This window comes from Saccostrea cucullata, unplaced genomic scaffold (assembly GCF_032062105.1).
Source record: "Saccostrea cucullata isolate Sc308-1 unplaced genomic scaffold, CSIRO_AGI_Scuc_v1 ctg368, whole genome shotgun sequence".
NCBI lineage: Eukaryota > Metazoa > Mollusca > Bivalvia > Ostreida > Ostreidae > Saccostrea > Saccostrea cuccullata.
In genome coordinates, this window is record NW_026930642.1 from 105,396 (window position 1) to 129,412 (window position 24,017).

The 24,017-nt window shown below is 32.4% G+C and overlaps 1 protein-coding gene across 1 annotated transcript; it reads right to left on the reverse strand.

The window, feature by feature from the left end:
• Positions 1 to 1,887: 1,887 nt before the first annotated feature.
• Positions 1,888 to 23,983, reverse strand: LOC134229399 (calcium uniporter protein, mitochondrial-like). Its single transcript, XM_062711148.1, has 7 exons — positions 23,861 to 23,983; positions 19,782 to 19,830; positions 15,055 to 15,234; positions 12,504 to 12,611; positions 7,226 to 7,386; positions 6,851 to 7,054; positions 1,888 to 4,754 (listed from the first exon to the last, which is right to left on the reverse strand). The coding sequence occupies exons 1-7, from the start codon at positions 23,951 to 23,953 to the stop codon at positions 4,557 to 4,559; spliced, it is 993 nt and encodes a 330-aa protein (XP_062567132.1). The 5' UTR covers positions 23,954 to 23,983; the 3' UTR covers positions 1,888 to 4,556.
• Between the last annotated feature and the right edge of the window lie 34 nt (positions 23,984 to 24,017).

A 24,017-nucleotide genomic window follows, 5' to 3' on the forward strand; every position in this document is an offset into this window, starting at 1 on the left:
ATGTCATATAGTCTTGTTCAAATGTTTTACAGTTTCAAATACATGTAAAATGTTTTGCTCTTTTAATTCTTTGTTTTATGAATGAAATTAAAATGGACAAAATTGGAAATAATACTTTACTCTTTTCTTTTTTAAAGTTTGTTTGCCTTTGTGGAAAATGTTTTATACTTCTGAATCAATGTTCAGAAAAGCTGCTTATGGTTGTGTTGCAGGAAAAGTAGCTGCTTTTATATATTAAAGGATCAAATTTGACACTTTTTCAGTAAAGCTGTATTAGAAAAGGGAGAAAGATAGAGTGCATTTTAACATCTCAGTCATTATTAGGGTTACAAAAGCCTTTTTTATCATCGTAGGATAAAAATATGAATTGGAACAAATACTGGAACAAATGCAGATTAAGAGTCGTATAACTGTAAATTCAGACTTCATGGTAATTTTAATACACTATTTTGTTCAGTTTCAGAGTTGATAAGAGTTATGTCCCTTCTTAGAGCAGTTGTATAACTAACGGAGAAGAATAAAATTTACACCTGGACTGGGATTCGAACCTGAAACCTCAGGATTACTAATCTGGTGCTCAAACCACAGAGATTTTGAGACCACTATCCACATTCTATATAATCTTAATCACCACATTCCTCCCTCCTTAAATATACTGTAAATCACTTTTTATCAAATGCAGTATGCTTGCGAAAAATTTTGCGTTTAATAGTATTCCTTAGGATTATATAGAGCAGTGACCACAATTCGTGAAAATTTTGTCTCGCTTATAAAGAATCAATGACACTTGCTAGCCGAAAATTTAGTGATTTACAGTAAAATAATCAAATGCAAGCAAAATTTTTTAGTCCTGAACAGGATTTTCACTTGCTAGCCAATATTCGGACAATGTAACCAGACAGAAGAAAATTTTAAACTGACCTAGCATTACCAGTCAGTTGCTCTAACCATTGAGCCTCCCAGCCCAACTTTGACATCAGCAGTCAATACAGCTCAAACTATATATATACAATATTATACAGTGACTGTTAAAAAGAATATTCCATCCATATGAAAAAAATTCAAACTTGATATTTCTTCCGTGTTCATGGTGGTTATCTTGCATTACCTTTGTTTACATTTTATTGCTTGTTGTTGTTATTATTGTTTGTTTGTATACAGCACTGACTTGTTCAACTACATTGTATTGTAAGTTTCTTTGGTGTCTTACTTTTCGGCATTAGAACAAGTATAACATTTATTTTTATATCTACTGAGTGCCGTATAGCATACATGTACATCAATCAACATAGCTGTCAATTGATTACAATGAACGTTGACTAATCAGGCCCTTTATATAGGGGTCCTCAGATAGAGTGAGAGTCCGATTGAAAATGGTGAACATATTCTGTTTGTGAATCATGTTCAGCTTTAAAGATGAGTTGACTGTCTACATCATAATGCAGTGATATTTAAAAATTTGAATGGTTTAAGGACAAGGCAAACACAATATGTTTTGATCTTAGGAAAACATAATTTGCTTGGATTACCAAAGCACTCCAAGTAAAATAGGGGATTGTGTGTGTGTTGTTTAACATCCCTCTCAAGAATTTCACTCATATGGAGATGCCACCACTTGCCGTTGGAGAGCTGCAAATTTTGTTGTATACTCTACACTCAGGGCCATTGAGCAGGGAGGGATCTTGTTCGTGCCAGGATATACTGCAACACGGGACCTCGGTTTATACAGGCTCATCCAAATGATCAGTCTCCATGTCCCACAGTGGGATTTGAACCCCCGACGTAAGGATCAACTCCTTACTTCGCAACTCTTGGAGCAGATGCTCTAACCAAAGCGCCACAAGGGCAACTAAAATTGGATTTTAAAATAATTAATCTAAACAAAGATTCATTGTTCAAAATTTTTAATATAAAAAGTCCTAACTGATACTTACACTTGAAGGACAAATAATAAGAGACACTAGTGTATATATAAAGAAATCTTTCTAGAATTACCCCAGGAAAATGTAAAGACATCACCATAGGGAATCAGGTGCATAAATATCTAACGAAAAATAATGATTATCACAAGTACTGTTTTCACCCCAATAACATCCCTGTACCAATAATCTCTGTAACTTCTCAGTCATATCTGAATAAAAGAAATGCTGCTTTTTTGTTCACATCAAAAGCAAGTATCTTCAAATAATTTTAAAGGGAGTAAAAATGATTCATGTTTACAAACATTTTAACACATTTTCTACTATTTAAACTTTTATTTTGAACTACAGTACATTGTCAAGGAAAATGCTCTCTGACTTAAATGCTCAATTCTTTCTGAATTTTGCTATTTTATTATATGTAATGGTATTTCAGATAAAAAACATAAAACTTTTTGGCCCTAAGATGTTGAAGTGCAAGTGGTCCTTACTGGGGTGAAAACAGGTCATCCCAACAAATGGTACAAACAGAAATAAATAATAACAAATGGTCTTGGTCTACTAGAAAAGAAAAATTAACGGAGCTAAAAATAAACCGGGGTAAGTCCTACATGATGTATTGCATAACAAGGAAAAAACTTACAATTAAGCAATAGGGACTCTCCCAAAGGAGGATCTACTGTATACATAAACTACGGGGACAGGAGATAAAGGGGTGTAGAAAAATATCTCATTTTGTATCACATTGTGTTGAATTCATTCACAATTGTGCAGATTCTGAAGTAATTGGTATTTGTGCATGTTAGGACTACTTTACAAAACCATTGCTACACTCGTCCACTGGTCATTAACTTGACCTACTTTTCACTTCCAAGAAATGCAAAATAATTTAAAACTTAATTCAGTTTTAAAGACTTATGCAGCATTACACTTCAGTAATATGATATTATGATATGTACTGCTATAGAGGTAAAGTGAGTTACAACTTTACAAATGTAGAAATAACCAAACAAAAATCATTCTGTGCTCATATAAAAACAGCTATGAAAGAACATTTCTTTAGTTATATATATCCCACCTACCTAAATAATCGATTATAATATGCAATAAAATTTTGTGTTTGTACCCTTACAGCAGTAAGTACATATTATATCATCTGAATTCATATTCTGGGTAAACAATTAACAATGCTAACAAGATATAAACTTAATATAAATACAATGTAAAGCAAGTTTTAAACTAAAACAAAATGGAAGCATGGAATAAATTTTACAGTATAAACAGATGGATAGCACTATATCATGGAAAAGGTTATAAAATCATAGGAAATGAATGAAAGTGAACTCTTATGTAACTTTACTTTCAAATGTACAATTTGTTTGTGACATTAATATATATACATGTATATTAAAACTTTGAAGTACAGAAATCTTAAAAATTGGAGGAACATTTTCCAGCTATTAACCTTACAGTCAAATCTTGGTGATGAAGTATTTATTGTAGCATCTAAGTAGAGAGTTTTTAAGCAATACATGTAAAAGAGGTTGAGAAAATTTCAATGAATCATTTTAGAAACAAACTAAAAGTTAAATTTATGAAATTCAGTGGCTTTGTAATAAATGCATTGAATCAAAACATGTGCACATTCTTATTTTAAATAATTTAATTCCTCTTCAATGTACAAATTAAACCAGTGTTTCTCCAAATCTTTCTGTCATTTGATCTTCTTGCCCTTCTACATTAATTAAGTGAAGACTTGCAATTTGTTTTTTGCAATTTGTTTTGTGTTGCTGGAGCTCCCTCACTGAATGCATAAATGTTTGAAAATCTAAGAAGCTCGAGTTATTTTAGTTATGATGTTTACAATGGTGGTAGGCAGTGAATTACTGTTGACAACTGTAACACAATCAGGGGCCATCAGTGGAAGGCGAAAACTTGACGAAAACTGATGGGACACAAAATGTTCTCACTGCATTAATATTGAGATTGTCTTCATTCAGCAGGCATTATCGAAATTCTTACCAATGTCTCTGTTCTCATTATAAATTTTAGAACTGGCCATCAAGTGACTAGTGAACAAAAATTGCACAGTGGCTGCCCAGACAGAACGCTACTGCTTCGTAATGACCTTATCATTGCCTACAATCTCTTATATTCAATTTTTTGTTCTTTAAACCTTGTGATTTTTTCTTGATTTGGGGATTTGATCTGACTTTGCTCACCAACTATAATAACCTTGAAAAACCAAGGTCTTTGGAAAAAAAAAATTACAAAAAGGGTTGATACTTTGACCTTGTTTTGCTGCATCTACTTTCTTTAACACTTTAGGGCTCAATAAATAAAATACTTCTTTCTGGTGGTAAACAACACAATAGGGTTTAGTTCTGTTCAGTGAAAGGACCTGGCGAGCATAATATTAACTTATTCAATATACTAGTAATTTGATTTTTTTTTGTAAGGATCCAATAAAAAATTGTTCAAATCTCAATAAATCTGTTAAGTTTATAGAGGGAAAAAAAGAGAAAGACTACAAGTTGTATACACCTATGTTAATTGAACAGACTAAATCTTAACCCAACCTAACCAATGCAATCTTCTAGTTAGTTAATGCCATGTTACTCTTGTACTAGAGAGTCTTCACTTCAGTGTTTTTGGTGGGTCCATCATTGGTACATGGAGCTGTAAGGGGTCTCTCAGCCGTTTGATATCATACTCAAGCTTAGCGGTGGCCTCCTTCAGTTCATTATATTTAGCTACATCGAGTCCTGTCTTCTTTGCGTTGCCGTGTACAGAGAGCAAGTGTTGTCGATCTTTTACCTCCACAAAGTTGTACTCCTACAAGTAAATGTTCCATATCAGGTTATTAGTTTATGAAGATCAGTTACATTACTCTAGATTTTGCAAGTTTTACAAAAGATTATGACTGGAATTTAGTGAGGTTTCCTGCTTAAGCAAGAATATTCTTTACAAACCAGCATTTACACTTAATTAAGTCATAGTGAGAGGCTCATGAGCTTCAGCATTCAAAATCACATTCAAGATAACCTTTGTTGATAAAACACAATCAACATAATTTTCAAATCTATAAATTGAACCTGTACATTTCTTGCAGATATTTTCTATGCAACTTTGACCCCCTAACCTCACACAAACCCTGTCCCTTGAACAATTTTTGCATTTCTAAGCTTTTGCAATTTTAGCATATTAGTATAAGAAACTAAGAGCCTATTTTGCTTTCTTTTTGTTTGTAATCGAAGATTTAGGGATAAAAAGTTTTTGCCCTGTCTGTTTGTCCACAAAAACTTTAACCTTTCTCATAACTGTTGATTGGTTGGAGCTATAGCTTTCATGTTTCACAAGTGCATTCCTTGTGACAAGACCTTCCTTTGGGTACCAATTTATTTGACCTATTGACCTTAAAGTTTGACCCACTTTGCAAAAAAAAATTCCAAACTTTAACCATGGTCATAACTTTTGAACAGTTGGTGGTGTAGATGTTTTTGGCCTTGACCTTAGAGTTTGATTCAATTTTTAAAAACTTTAACGTTTGCCTTAACTATTTACTTTTAGTTTTACGACTTTTATATTTCATAGATGTATTTCATGTGAAAAAGCCTACCTTTGGATACCAAAAACTTTGATCTTTTGACCTTGACTTTGGGGTTCGACCCATTTCTGAAAAACTTATATCTTTGCCATATTTTTGGAATAGTTGGTGCTAGTTCTTAAGATTTCAGATGTGAATTTCTTTTGACAAGACATTCTTCTGGGCACCATTTATTTTGATTCTTTGACCCTTCAGGCCTTTCAATTTGACCCACATCTTAAAAACTTTAACCTTGGACAAAACTTTCAAATATTTGGTGCTTTTTTTTTTTTTTTAATTTCACAAGTATACATTACTGTAAAATCACATATTTTCATGGGGTCAAATTTTTGAGGTTTGAGGGGAAAATATTGTTTTGTGGGGACTTGTTTTCATGGTTTGAGAATGTTACATGTAAGTAAAAAGCAAATGAAATTTTAAAATTTTGTGGTGGTCATAAATTTGTGGGTCTTTCCGTGCCTTAAAAACAATGAAAATTAATCCATCCCAGAAATTAGTTATTCACAGTTTTCATTGACAGAAGTCCTGTCTGGGTAACAACACATTTTTTGATCTTTTGACCTTGACCTTGGAACTTGACTTGCATTTTGAAAAAAAACTTAAACTTTTGCCATACGCTGCCATATGAGGACATCAGTGTTTCACAATATCTTGAATGGTTTCTTTAAAACTATGCAAAATGTATATTAAAGACAAGTGAGGTCAAAGTCACAGTAAGTGCAAGGTCAAAAGTTTATGATGCAGTTGAACAGCTCTTACTAATATGTATCAGCATATAAAGTTTGATTATAATTTCTTGAATAGTGTCTTTAAAAACTGAGCAAAATGGGAATGAAAGACAAGTGAGGTCAACGTTACATGTAAGTGCAAGGTCAAAAGTTTTTTGATGCAGTTGAATAGCTCTTACTAATATGTATCAGCATATTAAGTTTGATCATACTCTCTTGAATAGAGTCTTTAAAACTGAGCTAAACACTAATTTAAGGAAATTGAGGTCAAGGTCAGAGGAAATTGTAAAAAAAGGTGCAAGGTCAGTGTAGAAGGAAATGCTTCAAAACTGAGCTAAACACTAATTTAAGAAAACGGAGGTCAAAGGAAAGGTAAAGGTAAAAGAAAATGTTGATGCAGTTGAATATCTCTCATCAATAACTAACAGCCTAGGAAGTTTTATAAAAAATATCTTGAAGAGTTTCTTTGAAACTGATCTTTGAACTGAGCTAAATGCAAAGCAGCATGGAGGGACAGAAGGACAGAAGATGGACATGACAAAATCTGTATGCTCCAACTATTTTCATGGCAGGACATAATAAAAATCATTTGTCACCTGTTTAGTGAGAACAAAGTATGCAAACATGGCCATGGTTGTTCCATAGGTCACAAAGTACGTGACAGGTTCCATAATATCCCAGGAATAATCCCACCATGTCAGCCTGGCCAGGAACCCAAACTGTATCCCCATAGCAGCCAGACCCGCCCAGGATAAAATCTCTGTACGGCGCTTGGCCATGGCATTTAGTGTATCCATTTGCTGCAAAGATAAGTTTTACATAGTTAATTAAATTTTTGTCTTGGACTGTTATACATGTAATCTTTAAAAAATTAAGTTTCTCTTTCATATAATATCAGAGAAAAAGATATCACCAGTTTCTAAAAAATAAAGTACTGGTTAGTTAAGATATATAGTAATTAATCCAAGTACTTTTTCCATGGGAAGTAACTCTAGTTTGAGGTTTTCTAGTTTCTGCAGGAGTTCTTTCTCTTTCTCTATCTGATGTTGTTCGACATTCATTGTTGAGTAAAGATGAGCAATTAGGTTCTTGGCATCGGACAGCTCTTTTATATCTTCACTCGTTGCAGCTTCTGAAAAACAGAATTATTACTATTAGCACGGTCCTCTCTGATGATTTAATTACATTTCTGAATTCTCAATTATAATTTGTATGCGATTTTTTTTTTACATGGTTATACTTCAGCAGTGAATTATAGTCCAGGATTGCTCTAAATCTCCCAAGATTTCCAGGACAAAACTTTTTTCTATAAGTGAAGATTGAATAATTCAAACAATCAGTAAGGCAAAAGACATAAATGTATTACCTATAAGGACTTGACATCAAACAGTAGGCTGTCTTATTAGGAATGTTTCAAGTTTTTTATCAGCTTCCAAAAGTATGTGAAAAGTTCAAGTATCAACCCCTGATTAATTTTTAAAAGCCATACCTCATCAGTAATACACATATTTACATTTTACAAAAAGTGTTAATTTCAAATGTAAATATTGCACACAAAAAAATTGTATTCCCATCACCTGGTAAAATATTTATTGTTTGTTGAAATTTTTTCAGTACATTGTCTTTTTTAAAAAATTTCAAGGATGTTTTATTGTTATTCTTTATGCATGTTTTTCAAATGTTTACCCAGTATAAACTTTTTCTTCAATTAACATGCTTAAACATTTTCAATATTATGAAATTAATCACAAATTAACTTTATAATACATGGGTTTTTGAAGTAAGTTTTTCCATAATAAAGGTATGTATCAAACATGAATTATGAAATTTTTCTTCCAGTGAATTTAATCCCCAAATGACCTTGGGTCAGGGTGACACACCCTTGGGTCAAATCTTTGTGTGAATTAACAACCTACCAAGTTTATCCATAAGAAATATATCGACAGGACAAGAATTATGAATTTTTTCTTCCTGTGACCTTGAACTTCCCCAAATGATAAGGTCATGACACACCCTTAGGTCATGGACAATGTTTGTGTGAAATATATTCCATGATATGGACCAAACATGAATTATGAAATTTTTCTTCCAGTGACCTTGAACTTCCCCAAATGACCTTGGGTTAAGGTCATGTCACAAGGTCATGGGCAATGTTTGTGTGAAATGACAACCAGTTTATCCATAAGAAAGATATTGACCAAACATGAATTATGAAATTTTTCTTCCAGTGACCTTCTTTAATAAGTCAAGGTTAAAAATTTCATGGGCTATCTTTGTGTGAAATGACAACCTACCAAGTTTATCCATAGGAAAGATATGGAAAACGAATTATGAAATATGACCTGAAGTTCCCCAAATGACCTTGGGTCAAGGTCATGTATTTCATGGGCAATCTTTGTGTTGACAACCTACCAAGTTTATTCATAAGAAAGATATGGACCGGACACGAATTATGAAATTTTTCTTCCAGTGACCTTGAACTTCCCCAAATAACCTTGGGTCAAGGTCATGACACACCCTTAGGTCAACAATCTTTGTGTGAAATGAAAACCAATATATGAAATTAAACACAAATATTTTATTTGCAAATGACCTTGAAGTTCCCCAAATGACCTTGGGTATATACACCCTTCGGGCAATCTGTGTATAAGATTTGATCAGAAAGATATGGACCGAACATGATTGCACATCCCAATAAAACTCAAAAAATACCTTATTTCTTAAATAAAATACTTTATGCTGTATTAATTTGAAAAATGTAAAGATATTGATAATGGGATATATTTCTATTTCTTATTGGGGAAAGAAAATATCTGGTGACCTTATTTTCCATATGCTCGAATACCCCAGGTATATCAAGACCATAATTTATTTGTAGCTATAGGATCCAAAACTCATACTTTATTAACATTTTTTTTTTTACAGGTGAATCAATACAGCAAACATTGTGTGATATAACAATATAATCATAACAATACCCTGTATGTGTTGTATATAAATGCTAGAGTTGGCCTTGTAGTGGGATACTGGACAATAAATCAATTTATATTGGGACTCCCTGGGTATTTGATAAATGTCATGCAGATTACAGACTAGAAATGGCACAATCAACACTGCACTACTCTGATACTAGCTCTCAGGTAGGGTATAAATATTACATGACTTAAAATACACCACCAATTGATTCAAATATAGGAAAACGTGGTAGGCCATTATAACGCTAGCTGCTCTCGGCACTTCACAATACCCACCCACGCATTGCACCACAAACACTCAGATGACAGCTGCAGGGATCTGCCAGAATCTGCACTGTTAATTACACCTCTAAACAAAACGTACAGTATATAGCTAGTACTGATGAAGGCTGCTCTATAGCTTCACAATCAGGTCTTCATTAACAACACAGCATGTCTACATATATGAGACTGAGATGTGCACCCAATAACTGACCAAGTTTTCTAATTAATATATGTAAACATGTAGTACCATTAAGTTGTAGCTAGTATGTCTGCTGGTATGGCTAGTATGTTTGTTTTCCTTACAGAAGGCACAGTAGTCAACAGTACACTATTTAATCTTCCTATATACCAGAATAATTAAGGAAGTTTTAAATATGTATGCAATTTTTTTTTTCCTGTCAGAGGCATATGTGTCTTATATAATTTTCATAACAATATCAGTTTAAGAAGTAAAAATGTTAAACTATACATCTCACACAGCACTGATTATCGATCAGCTGAATTAATTCTAAATTAAAAGATGGAATATTAATGACAACAAGTAAAACCAATCTACTGGATATGATTTCAATTTCTCATGAACAACCTGCCCAGAAATGGTAGACAATGAAAAGTTTATTCTATTCTCAGCAGGAGTATGATGAGAGGCCTAAGTATTAAAATCCTGAGGTCATCGACCTTGGCTATCTGTAGAAACTGAAGGTCAGAAGGTCATCTGATGCCAGTACACCTGGCTGTATGCATCTTACATCTATCTCTCTCTCTCTCTCTGGATGTCAAATATGTCAAAGATAGAGGAGAGGGAATTTATTTAGCAGTGTAAAAAAAAATTGTCAAAGTTAGCATAAATCAAATATGTCTACTTGGTAGATTTTTACCCTACAAAATCTCTAGAATAATTAAAGCTTTTCATTTTTTAGAGGCCCCCAGACCCCTTGCCTAATTTTGGCGCCCCTTCTAACTCCAAATCCTGGATCTGCGCCTGTTTAGTGTAGAAACTTCCTTCTATAAGTTTGTATTCAAGAGTGCATTAGTAATTAAAAAATTCATTTTTTAAGGTGATATTTACTTGCCCATTATACACGTAAAGTGTTCCCTAAAAGTTTGATTAAATCAGCAGTTTATCATCAGCATGAATACACAAACATATCTGTATTTCTTCAGACTAAATGTTATCCTTTTTAAATCAGTATTCATATATCATATACATGTATAATTACTCTAGCAGCTAGGCTTCATGTTCCTTAGCTAAAAAGCTAAGTTCATGATTATGATACATGCATGAGAAGTCCATATTGACATTAATGTACAATGCATGTTTGCAACCAATATGGGTTCCACAGACGTCTAGACAAAAACAGAGAAGAAACAACAGATAAACATCAACAAGCCCTAGAACAAGGGGATACACTGGACTTACAACTAACTGAATTAATACTAAGACAGAAACAACTGATAAACATCTACATGTGTATAACAAAGGAATACATGAGACCTTACAACTGATTTCACACTGTATCTACTGGCTAATGGTACATCACTTGTAGTTAATGTATACTGCAGTAGTGCTAATGTATCACAAGGCCAGGGTAACAATTCTAATTATCACAATGCTTTAACTGTATTGTCTGATACCTATTATGAGGTATTCTCTCTAGTACATGCTTTGGCCTACACTCTCTACAGAGAATACAGATTAGTTTTTTAGCTTCCAGACAGCAATATAAAATGACCAGCTACATGTACAGCAACTCTATTGAATTTTAAGAAAACTTGACCCAAAATAAGAACACTCTTAACAGCTAGTATGCAGTTGATAAGCCAGGGAAAAGCAAAGCAATTTAAAGATCAAAGAAATTTTATGTGTAATCGCAATTTTTTTAACATGTAAAACTTCGACATTGTTGGTCATAAACAAAAAGGTGAGAAATGCCTTCCTTCAACATGCTTAAAAAACTGCCATTCTTCTAATTTTATTGGCCATGTAAGTCACAGGTAAAACTACATTTGTTCCTCCATGCTAAATACTGACAAGATTTAAAACAGTTGAAATTTGAGCTGGGGAAGACTTTAGAAAAGTGTTTAATTAAAGTCCTCTCTTGATCAATGGTTTAATCACACTTGATTTGGTTGTCATAAAGTGGTCTGGTAAAGTACAAAATCTCCATTCTTCTGTTGGTTTAACCTTTTCTTTGATATTGAATCAAGGACTATTGATGACATGGTGAAAACATACAAGTTATTTCATTTAAGTAACAGATATTGATCCTTTTATGAGAGAAATACTTTTAATGAAAGCCGCCAATGCTAGAAGCCTAGGTGTAATGACCACTAAACAGCTTGTACACGTCTAAACAAGCTGTGATACTTCATTAGAGGAAAACTGATCACCATCTGATGTCTCTGTTTATGGTCAATAATGAGATTTATAGCTCCAAGTCCTTGTCTGTTCAAATAGACATTTCTCAGAAAGCTTATTAAGCCCACATGGAAAACAGCAGATTACAATACCGTTGTTAATTACTCACTTGACATCACAGATCTATCTTTTTTAAAAGCTTAAACCATACTTAATAGGGATAATTCATTTGAAAATGCCCTAAAAGGAAATTTATAGGTTTTCTGAATGATTTCCCAAGCTTTGATTCCAAATTTCACCAACACTGCAAATTTTTAAAGGTATAATCAAATGACTTTTTGTACTTCACACACAGAATATGTTGTTCACATACAGTCAAACCTAATTATCCCCAACTCTGAGAAGGAAGAAAACTTCCAAGATATCTGACAATGTGAATTATCCAGGTTAAAATATTTTAATTAGAGAATGTGTTTGGAACATCCAAACCATTTTTGCATACCCATAATATTCCAGATATCAATGTTACAGATACCAAGGTTGAACTGTATATTTCTAATTTTTCATATAGGTCAAATCAGAACCTGGACATTTCCTTTGTAGTGCTTGAAAACAAACCCTGATGGAATATCAATAGCAGCTAGATCTTACCAAATCCTTCTGGAGCCTTTATGTCATACTCTGTGCTATTTATCACAAGTTTAAAGCTGTTCCTTAACAAAACATCTATAGTTGTGGATCGAGATATCCTGACACCATCTGTAAATAAAGATAATTTGTCTTGTAAAAAGATACCTAAAATGACATTAAATCCAATTTATAAACAATATTTTTGATTCCCTTTTTTCAACATTTTAAAAGGAAACAACATAGCCAATACGAACAGTCTGAAATGATGTCAATAGACACAATTACATAGAGGCCCATGGGCCATAATGCTCACCTGAATTACCTCAGCCTTAGTGTTGTTCATTATCAGATTTTTTTTCAAAAAAAAAATATTTCTCTTTATTCACATTATTGTCATTAAAAATGTTGTCATCATATTGTGGCCCATCCTAGCCCAAAAGATCATGGCCTTATCCAGTGTTTGAAGTAAGCTTGTGCCTAACCACCTAAAACACACAAATTTTGCCACAGGCAAACAGATTTGTAATTTACCAAAGTCTGTCTGGACATGTTAAATTTTTGATAATTTAAATTCCATAATTATTTGATCAATTTCTCTCAATTCATGGATTCAAAAGCAAAATAAAGATTTTTTTTCCATGTATATACATGTACCATGCACTGCATCAAATTTGATCCCAAATCTAATGTTAACCCTTACTTTCCTGGAGTCCAAACTGGGAAAAAATTAAATTCATACAACTTAGGAATACTTGCATATATTAAATATAATTTAGTAAGGCACTAAATTTTTTTTAATAACTTTGCAATACATTGAACAGAAAAGCCCACTTAAGCCTTTGCCTAAGGTGAGCTTTGAATTCTTCACATTTCTTAAAATCAATGTTAGTTATCTATTGAGATGAACCCCAGAAGTTTTACGTGTAGAAAATTGTAACTACAGCTACATTTGTAAATTTTATCTTCAAAAAGAATCCAACAAGCCATAAATTAACTATTAGTAAAGTATCTTATTTTTCATTACATATTGCCAGAGACATATTTCACATGCAGGGGTATTTCAAGCCTATGTCTACATATTTTCCCTTTTTTCTGACATCAAAAATGGCATTCTAATTTTTTTCAGAATTTCCTAGTGTTTGACACGGGTAGAAAGCTGAGTGGCATACTATAAGCTAATTCCCCAGACACTCACATGGTATGAAAGTGTGTTTGAAACACATACAACTGTATTATTGTTAATAAATAAACCCTTTACCGTCACATATCTAACACAGACTCTAGTACATATATAGGTTTGTAAATGTACTTGTCATTCAGGAAGGAAGGGACACTTAACACTGTGTTTGACGTAATTACTCATCATTCTGTATAAATACTTAGGTCATCTTGATACATGTACTACTTGTACTTTCTTAAGATTTTTCACTATTCTTAATTGTGAAAATCTTTCAACAAAAAACTTTATATCACGGAAGACAAATTACTGATTGGTTGTTTAACTATACAGGTTGTATAGAAGCCTTATTTTTAATAACTCATCAAAAGCACTTAAGTTTGGATATTTGTAGCTCATCATAACAAATAAAAATTGGATTTAACTTCCAACTCTGGGAAAATTAATTACAATTTTTAAAATTCTATATAATTATATGTACAATTTCTCTTTCTTTCAATACGCTCAACTTGTGATGGAATTTCCAATTCTTCTGATCATGTGAAATTTCAATCCCTTTGCAAGGTGGGAATTCACATCCCTCTACAAGGATGCCTGGGGTTTGAATTTCCCTCCATTCTGCATTATTCTGAAGATTTTCCTTATTTTTTGCAAAAGATGGAAATTTGATACCTTTAATGTAAAAATTCCCTCCCTTCTGTTAATGGAGAGAAGTTCCCTTCCTTTAGCAAGAAATGCAATTTTTCTGCCCTTTTTCTAAACTAAGAGAAAATTCCCTCCTTCTTGATAACTGAAACTTTTCCCATTCCTTTGCTACATTGGACCATCCCTTCCATTTTTGCTATAGCTTTAATCTTTTGCAGAATTTTATTGCTTTAGCAGAATTTACCTTTCCCTCTACAAGGTTGGACTTTCTTCTTTCCTGACTTTCCATTTGTATATACAGCTGCCCTATCAATTCCCTATGACTTACCATCAGTATATACAGCTGCCCTATCAACGCCCCCTGACTTACCATCAGTATATATGGCTGCCCTATCAATGCCCCCTGACTTACCACCAGTATACACAACTGCCCTATAAATGCCCCCTGAGTTATCATCAGTATATATGGCTGCCCAGTATCAATGCCCCCTGACTTACCATCAGTATATACAGCTGCCCTATCAATGCCCCCTGACTTACCATCAGTATATACAGCTGCCCTATCAATGCCCCCTGACTTACCATCAGTATATACAGCTGCCCTATCAATGCCCCCCGACTTACCATCAGTATATACAGCTGCCCTATCAATGCCCCCTGACTTACCATCAGTATATACAGCTGCCCTATCAATGCCCCCTGACTTACCATCAGTATATACAGCTGCCCTATCAATGCCCCCTGACTTACCATCAGTATACACAGCTGCCCTATCAATGCCCCCATCCTCCAGCATCATGTAGTGGAGAAGATCCCCCACTGTCTGGGAGACTGGTTTGAGGGTGAATTCACATTCCTCTCTCCTGGAAGGTAAAGGCACTGTAAACACTGACAAGCCATTCCTGACTTCTACTCTTGCTTCTGAAAAATCTGAAAAATGAAAATAGGAACTGTGTCCATGAAAATAAAGGAAAAAAACTAAAACTAAAAGGCTTATCACATTATCAACTCTAGTGCAACTGTAAAAATATAAATTAATACAGTAAATCATGCTTATAATGAAGTGCCAGGGTTGGGCAATTTTGCTTTGTAATTATCAAGCATATATCTGTCAATACTGTATAATAAAGTCAAAGAATGAAAATCACCCTATAAGCATCAATTCATTATAAATGTATAAACATGTTTCACCTTCCATTTTTTACTAAATATAAAGGTATCCTCCAAATTTTGATACTTTAAATTTTTTTTTTTGAAATTTCAATATTTTTTGCTTTGATACTCTGAACATACAATACCAGTACTCATTTCCCTTAGATTATACTCAAATCTATATGGTTTAAAAGTATACAAAGAAAAACACAGACTACATCTTATATTTATAATGACTTGACTGGACCACTGTAATGTGATGTAAGTGTATTACATATGCAGCTGTACATCTGGGTACCATTCAGAACCTTTAGCAGAAAGCAGCTTCAGTTAAATCAACTGGCTGGCTAGATGTAATGGATATAAGTATACATACATATATGTTACATGTATTAGTAAATACATTCAGAAATCTACTTGACTTGTTGAAAACCAATTTCCACCTACATAAAAAATGACTCTTGAGATCTTCAAGATCACTGTGATAATTTTTACACAATTTTTTTTACACAAAAAAAAGTTCCGTGTTTCTTTGACATAATGTTGTGCAATTAATTCTGCTCTTGGCATTTACTTCTCTTTTTCAAACAAGCCAAACCAAAACTGATGATGTCTTATGGATGCACATGCATTCTTAGTTGCAAAAAAAAAAATATTGAAATCCCATAAACGCATGTATTTTAGTCATAAAAGATTGGCTTCAGGCTATGTGATTTGTCTTCATGAGCATCTCATAAGAGACTATAAGATCAAATTCCCATCCATATAAAGAAGTCTACAGTTCTTATGCAGGATGTAATAATATTTCCCTAGAATACTACTTTATTTCTCCTGTGAGGGTTACTCAATCAATCCTTCCAACGGAAAACAAATTCAGCCAGTTTCCAATAACAATTCTTATATATAACCATGTTTACCAGAGAAAAGTTGATGATTTACAAAGCAAATTGGAAAACCACCACAAGGAATTAAAAAAACAAAAAGACTCGTCTTATCTTTGTTTATCTTAATAAAGTGAAAGGCTGCCTCATGAAAATTTTATAAATCTATGAATATTCATAAGAATATCGCAAGTTTATACAGTATATCAATCAAACATCTGATAGCCATGTGTTGGTTTGGCAAAATCTAAATATGGAAACATTACAAATGCTTTGACTGCAAATGCAAGCAAACAGTTATTTCAATGACAAAGTACACTTTTAGAAAAAAAAATATCTTTGATTATATCAAAACACTGTGGATGTAAAATCTAATCCTGACATGGGGATACTGTTATCTCAGAGTATTTGTCAATGTCAGACTTGGGCTCTGAGATTCTTCTAAGCTAGCTTAGGACATAGATAAAGTCAAATTTATAATGATTTCACGAACAAAATCATCCCTCCAATACCTATTATATCTGTATTGAAAATAATAAATACGTTCCCAGTGTGCTACATGAACCTCTCTCTCTCTCTCTCTCTCTCTCTCACACACACATAATAGAGGGGATAAATCAAATTTTAATCATGAAGGATATCTATCAAGATATATTGTTAACACGTTATACCTTACTGAAATGTTCTAAAAGCCATCTTTAAAAACTAAAGGATAGATTAATGCAAATGTATTTCTGCACTGTTAAATGATCACTGTTTAAAATGTTAAATGACCTACAATGTTAGCAAGAGACTATCAGTCAGAGAGAGATCAAACCAGATGATGTACCCGGTATATTCTTTAAAGATATATCCTATGGTACTATCTGATCATACAGTGTACAGATTAAAACAAGCTACAATGTAATAACAAATTGCCAGGGCAGGTAAATAATTTTTCTTCATTATAAACAGAATTCTTCATACCCATAAGGTTCACAATAGCAATATATTTCAAAGCCACAGAGAATGAGAATCACATGTTATAAGCATCAAATCTTTATAAACATGTTTGCATTCAGCATGTTTTATTGCATATTGTGCAATAAATTCAGCTGTCCAAAAGTGTCAGAAATGCTCATTGCTGCAGAAAACAATCAAGAATGAAGATGATGAAGCACTGAATAAGTACATGTATCATCTTTAATAAAAAGTCACAGAGCACCTGCTAATCAAATTTCGGAAATATGGCATGTTTGGTGGGAATTGAGCTTAATTTTGATGAAAATATTACAAACTAAGCCTAATAACTAATGAGAATAACAGATATTAATACAGACTTCAAACAGAAACTACAAAATTTGTGACAAATTACAATGAAAATACAGTACATACATGACTGATCAAAAGAAAGAGACTTTCACTTGAAAGGGAATTATATTTAAGCATTAACTTTCATTGGAAAATACAAAATTTATCGAAAATTACATTTATTACTTTAAAATTCATAAATATTCATATATATTAATAACAGAATATTAAGTACCTGGACTATATGTAAATACAACTTGACAGCATTTGGCCCACTGGGTATAAAAATCTGAATAATCTGATGATAGAGTTCATCTGAAGTCTAGCATATCAATATTAAATTGACAGACATGATAATGATAAGCCTATATAACTAGAGCTTGGGGCGAGGCTGCAGAAGAAATTATTGGCTGGCGTGAAGATCTGTTCTGTCATTTATATCTCCTCATTAGCCGGCTATCTGCTGACCCTTCACTTAGTTTCCAACTCTCTTATACATGCAGGGAGACTGAAGTATATATGGTCTAAATCTGAGAATAAAAACCTTAGGACATGGCCAAGATTAAAAGTCTTATACTAATGAAATATATGAGAACAAGAACCAAGACAAGTTATAGCTTTCTCAATATTAATATGGCAAATGGAAGGAATAAAGATAATTTTTTGCACCAAGTTAAGTGTGTGGCCTTTGTCTGTCTATATTAGTCATGGATCTAAATGTCAAAAAAAGTCTGACAAAATGCATTACTAGAGAAGAAAGAATTTACAGCTCAGAGCTGTATTGAAATAAAACAGAGCATTATCATTACATACATGTACTGCAGCTATTTTGTAAGAGGCTGCAGTGGAATGAGTAGTATTTTTTTATGTTTATTTGCTACATCATACAAATAATACAGACAAATACATTCTCTCGCTCTATCTCTCTCTGACAACAATTATTTAAGTATTTTCCAAAAATCTTTTGTATTAAAAAAAAATTAACAAAAAGTCGATAAGTTTCTCTACATAGATGTATGGAAATGATATTCCCTCCCAAAGTTCAAAGACACTAAACAACATAATTATCACCAAATATGTTGTCTACAATATTCTAACCATCATTAAGGACAAAAAACACTGGCCCCTGGAGACTGTAGATTAAGCCTTAGATCTCTAGCTTTGAAGAACAGACCAGTCGATAAAACTACAATCATAACCACAGAAACAGGCTTATTAAAAAGGCTATTCTTCAATACTTTGTCAATGGATATATATTTTTTGTGCCTATAATGCTCTTGATATGTTTGTTTTCACAGTGTTGTTCTGTTTGCTTGTTGATTTTTTCAAAAGCATATGGTTGAGTTACCCTAAATTCAGGAATACTTCTGACCAAGTCCATTTTTTATGTACGTTTTTTTAATTTATTGAAATTAATACAAAAATTTATTTGCTGACTTTACCTACATGCATTCAAATGACGAAATTCAATATGAAAAATTAAGAAGAGTATTAAGTCAAGGATCACATTTACTTGACATGATGTCATACAATGAAATCTGTCTGATCCTGATAACATAGCAATGGGAAACATTTTGCCAAGTTTAAGATCATCACTTGCACTTTTAAGGTGTTACTCAATAACCCAGATAATATCTGCAAAGAATATTTCTGTTTATGGCTTTTTAATGGCAAAAATGGATCCATTAAAACCACATAAACAAGAAAATAAAATATCAAGAGATATTGCATGGAAAACTAGGACTCTTTAGTGCTGCTGTATCAATCATTATCTTTCTGGTGAATTCTACTGTATTAGCTCTCTTATTTTTTGCATGAAAGTGATATGTTTACATTGACTAGATATTTAAACATTTAAATTAACAGCTCTCTTAATGAAAGCATCCATAACCCTGGGGATTCTGTAACCCAATATTGTTCTATTATTAAACACAGTAACTCTTCATCTGTTTTGTAATTCCAGTCTGAATGTGTATAATTGATCAGCCATGAATACCATGTAAATGTCACAGAAATTAAAATTTGATGAGAAACTAAAAATTTGTCAGTATTTTGAATAAACAGATCAAAAATTGTTATAAGATTATAATAGAATACAGGGTGATATAAATATGGCAGGATTAAGAACTTGAATGAAATGTTGATAATAATTACCTTTGGTTTGTGAGGTATAAAAACTACATGGACATACTAGGGCTTTAATCTGAAAAAAAGAGAAGATACATTTTAATTTACCAGTAAAATTAGTAGAGAGAGAGAGAGAATCAAGATCAAGACACAGAGAGAGAGAGAGAGAGAGTGAATTTTAAAAAATCATATTAATCATTACTCATTATAGATACATGTAACTGAAATCCTGTTCCGTGCTTAGAAGATATTTTTCATATTAATTCTGTCTCTCTGTTTTCACTTTGAAGTATGTATCAATTATGAAAACCTTTAAACATTCTGATCAATAACAAAATTATTCCCATTCATTGTTAGCATACAATGTAACACATTTTTCATATTGGACAGCAGGAGCATCATCAAGTGTACAGGAGAGCCAGATTGAATGATGCGATATGTTATAAATACCTATACAGAGCTGTTAGGTTGCTCTTACACATTCTTGTCACAACCAAAGTTTAATTAACAGCATTACAGACTTTTTCATAAGTTCCAAACATTTCAAGAGAGAGACACTAAAAAAATTGTGTATTGCATTTATGCAAACTCATTCGTATTCAACCCCTTTTCAATGTTTACAATGAAAGACCCTTTGTTGAATAGCTGTTTGTGTACGTCATATGAATAAATTCCAGAGTTAGTGTATTCGTTTTTAAGACATGGATGGATAGATTTAAATCAAGACTGTTTATAGTGGGCGGTGTAGGAGGCCTATATTGTAAAGTTCCTGGTTCACAAACATTAGATATCCTAACAGAAATATATGCACAGCTATAGTAGTCATGTCATCATTAGAATATTTCCTCGTTTTCATCATAGTAGCTCAATGTGATTTGAAAATATGAATTCATTTGATATTACCTGATGGTTGATAAATTCAACATTGCTTGCACATGAGGATAATAAATAAATATTACACCCAGTTTAATTCTGAAGTGTCATGGTGACATTTTAGATAATAGCTCTTAAACATTACCTTGTCTCAATAAGTGTTTTATCTGCAGTAATCTAGGAGAACATGGTAAAAATCTCTATTAACTAATGTGCTTTATTCCTTCATGACAATTCAAGACTCGAAGAATTTGAAGAACCACTGCAGCTATAATGTAATGACCTAAACAGACAATACCATTACAGACAAAAAAATTTAATGTTTCTAACATGTCTTTAATACAAAAATAGCTCAAACTACAATGAAGAACATTTTAACAAGTCAATACATTACAAGAACCTTTAAGTGAAAAGTGTGAAAGAGTTCAACAGAAAGTATAATGGATAATTCTTATTATTTTATCAGTATAAATGGCAAACAAAAGCATTCAGTATTTCAACTATGAATTTGAAAAACTCTTCCGGATATTGTGTACATGCTTGGGGTTTAATGAGTGAAGATTTCCTTGAAAAGCACTTTTAATTCTATAGTATAATTAATCATTTAGATTGATGTACCTTCATGTTTACAACAATTTGTCTTTGCACATGCAGATTAAAATGATATTTATTTAATTAGTTAGTATGAGTGTATATACCATGGAGTTACAGGAATCTAATAATATTTTAATGCCCTCTCACTTCCTTCAAATGATTAATAAAAATTTTCATTTAGCTCTCCATGCACACTTTTGTCTTTGACATTCAATTTCATTTTCTGAATTCAAATGGAAAGCAAGATCAAAGATTTCTCTTTCTCATCTTTATACAGTTGATAATGAGTTAATTATAGAACACATTATATCAACTTCCACATTACTACTGAGTTAATTATAGAACACATTATATCAACTTCCACAATACTACTGAGTTAATTATAGAACACTTTATATCAACTTCCACATTAACTACTTTATTCATGTTAAGTATTCATAATTTTGGAAAAGTACATTCATTTTTTATTATGTTGATAATTGACAAAATCACATATTTTTGTGGGATCAAATTTTCGTGGTTTGAGTAAAAACTCAATTGAAAAGAATTGTTGAGTAGTTATGTATGTAACATTTTATATTTCGTGGTGGACATGATTTCATGGGTCTCTTCATACCTCGAAAACAACGAAAATTAAACCCCCACAAAAATTTGTGATTTCACAGTATAACACTGAGTAAAAACCTATACTTGTCCATGTTTATAGGAACATCAATACATTGAAAAATGCGTACCATCACTCTCATAACTCAAAGCACCATTATTCAGATGAATGTTAATTCTAAATACGTAGAGTTAATACCAGGAGGAATTTAGATTTCAAACAAACCAAACTCACACCAACTATTGTACAGGGTTCGACACTAACTTTTTTACCTCGGTGGACCGCAGGTCCACTTGTCAAAAATTATTGGTGGACCTTCTCAATATCTGGTGGACCTTTTTAAACGTTGAATTAATGAATGAATCATTACACAAGGCATTAATTAAAACTATACTTTAATATATATCGATTCCAGTCAGACTTATAAATTATAAATCTAACCAGTCAACAGAATCAATTAGGGACTTAAGTCAGATTTTTTTTCAGAAATATTGTTAAACATACAAAAATATATATATTAATCTACAAACCAAAGAAATATTTTAATAATGATCATTAAGTTACAATGGTGAAAACCTGCATTTATTTCGCTTCCAAAAGTAGATTAAATTTAAAATTCCAATTATTAATTAATTTGTTCAAATATTAAACAAGTGAATTTTTTTATGTATCTATGGCTAGATTTTTTTTACTACGATGGAAAAACATAGGTACATGAATGTGTATTAATTTATAGTTATTTTCTAAATTTAGTATTTTTTCAAATAAGTAGTGATATAATGTATATCAAGAATAAAAATTAAACTGCAAATAATAGTTCAAAAATTTAAATTACACCTGTTTGAACATCTATTGAAAAAACAATGCATAAATGCAGCTGCAGTCAATTCTAATTGTCTCCAACAGTGTGCGTTCAGGCGTGAAGCTATTTCCTGTAATCCAGTAAATTTTCACACCTTTCTGTGCATTACGTAAACAGAGGAGAGGCTGGCCTGGCTAATTTGGCACAGATTTTTCATGCTTCTTATTCAAGGTCCGTGTTGAATGTTCCCGGTATTTAATGTATATTTATTTCTTGTAAAATAAAGGTATAGAGGAATTAATAATTTGAGCTATGGATTTTGATTTAAAGAAAAAAACCCTGGAATTTCACAGATTTTAAATACTGTGTTTAAATTTTAAGTGGACCGACGGTCCACCTACTCTAGAACATTTAGTGGACCTTCCAATTTTTTGGTGGACTCGGGCCGCCGGTCCACCGTTAGTGTCGAACCCTGTTGTAGCATTCATTAATTACTATAACTTTATGCAATTCAAATGTAGATGGCATTAGATGGTATTACAAGGAAGATCAAGATTCAATTTATTTTAAATTAATACCCTCTCAATTCCTTCAAATCAAAAAATTGAACTATTAATACTATATCTACAAGTTTAGAAATAGGCTCTTAATAGCTGATATGTTTAGATGCAAAAATGTTTTAAGCCTTATTCACCACAATTTTTTTCTTTTACACATAATTACATTTTATGAATTTAAATGGAAAGCAATTGTATGTATGCAAGTCTGACCTACTCATGCACCTACATAACATAAATTCTGGCTAATTTTTAAAAAGATTTTTTACCTAAATGGTGAATAGGGCTTAAAACATTTTTGCATCTAAACATATTGGCTATTAAGGGCCTATTTCTAAACTTGTAGATAAAGTATTAATAGTTAATTTTTTTTTTGTTTTTCTTTAATCTTTAATGCAAATTATAGAATAATAGAAAATCACTTGACACTCATTTAACACTAGAAATTCACTGTAGAAGTTATTCCGATCAAAAAATGTCTAAACTTTCCAGTGACAGACGTGTAACTCAAAAATTACTATGTGTGCTATCATACCTCATATCCACCCACGCCCAATGAGGGCATTACAGGTGTTTGTATACTTATGGATTTTGCAATGACATTAAGTGTGCTTTCCGTACGCTAGAACAAGGGTTCGTCAATATAAATTAATTCAGAGGTCATTAAAATACTTACTTGTTGCTTTCGGAATAAGTTTCTTGATATTAAACTTTGCATTGGCTGGTATAAGTCTTGCCTAACAACACACAGAAGTCTAGCTGAAGCCATCTTCTGTCCTGCTATGCACTCTTGATGGAATCCCACACCCGATCGAAATTTCACAACAACACAG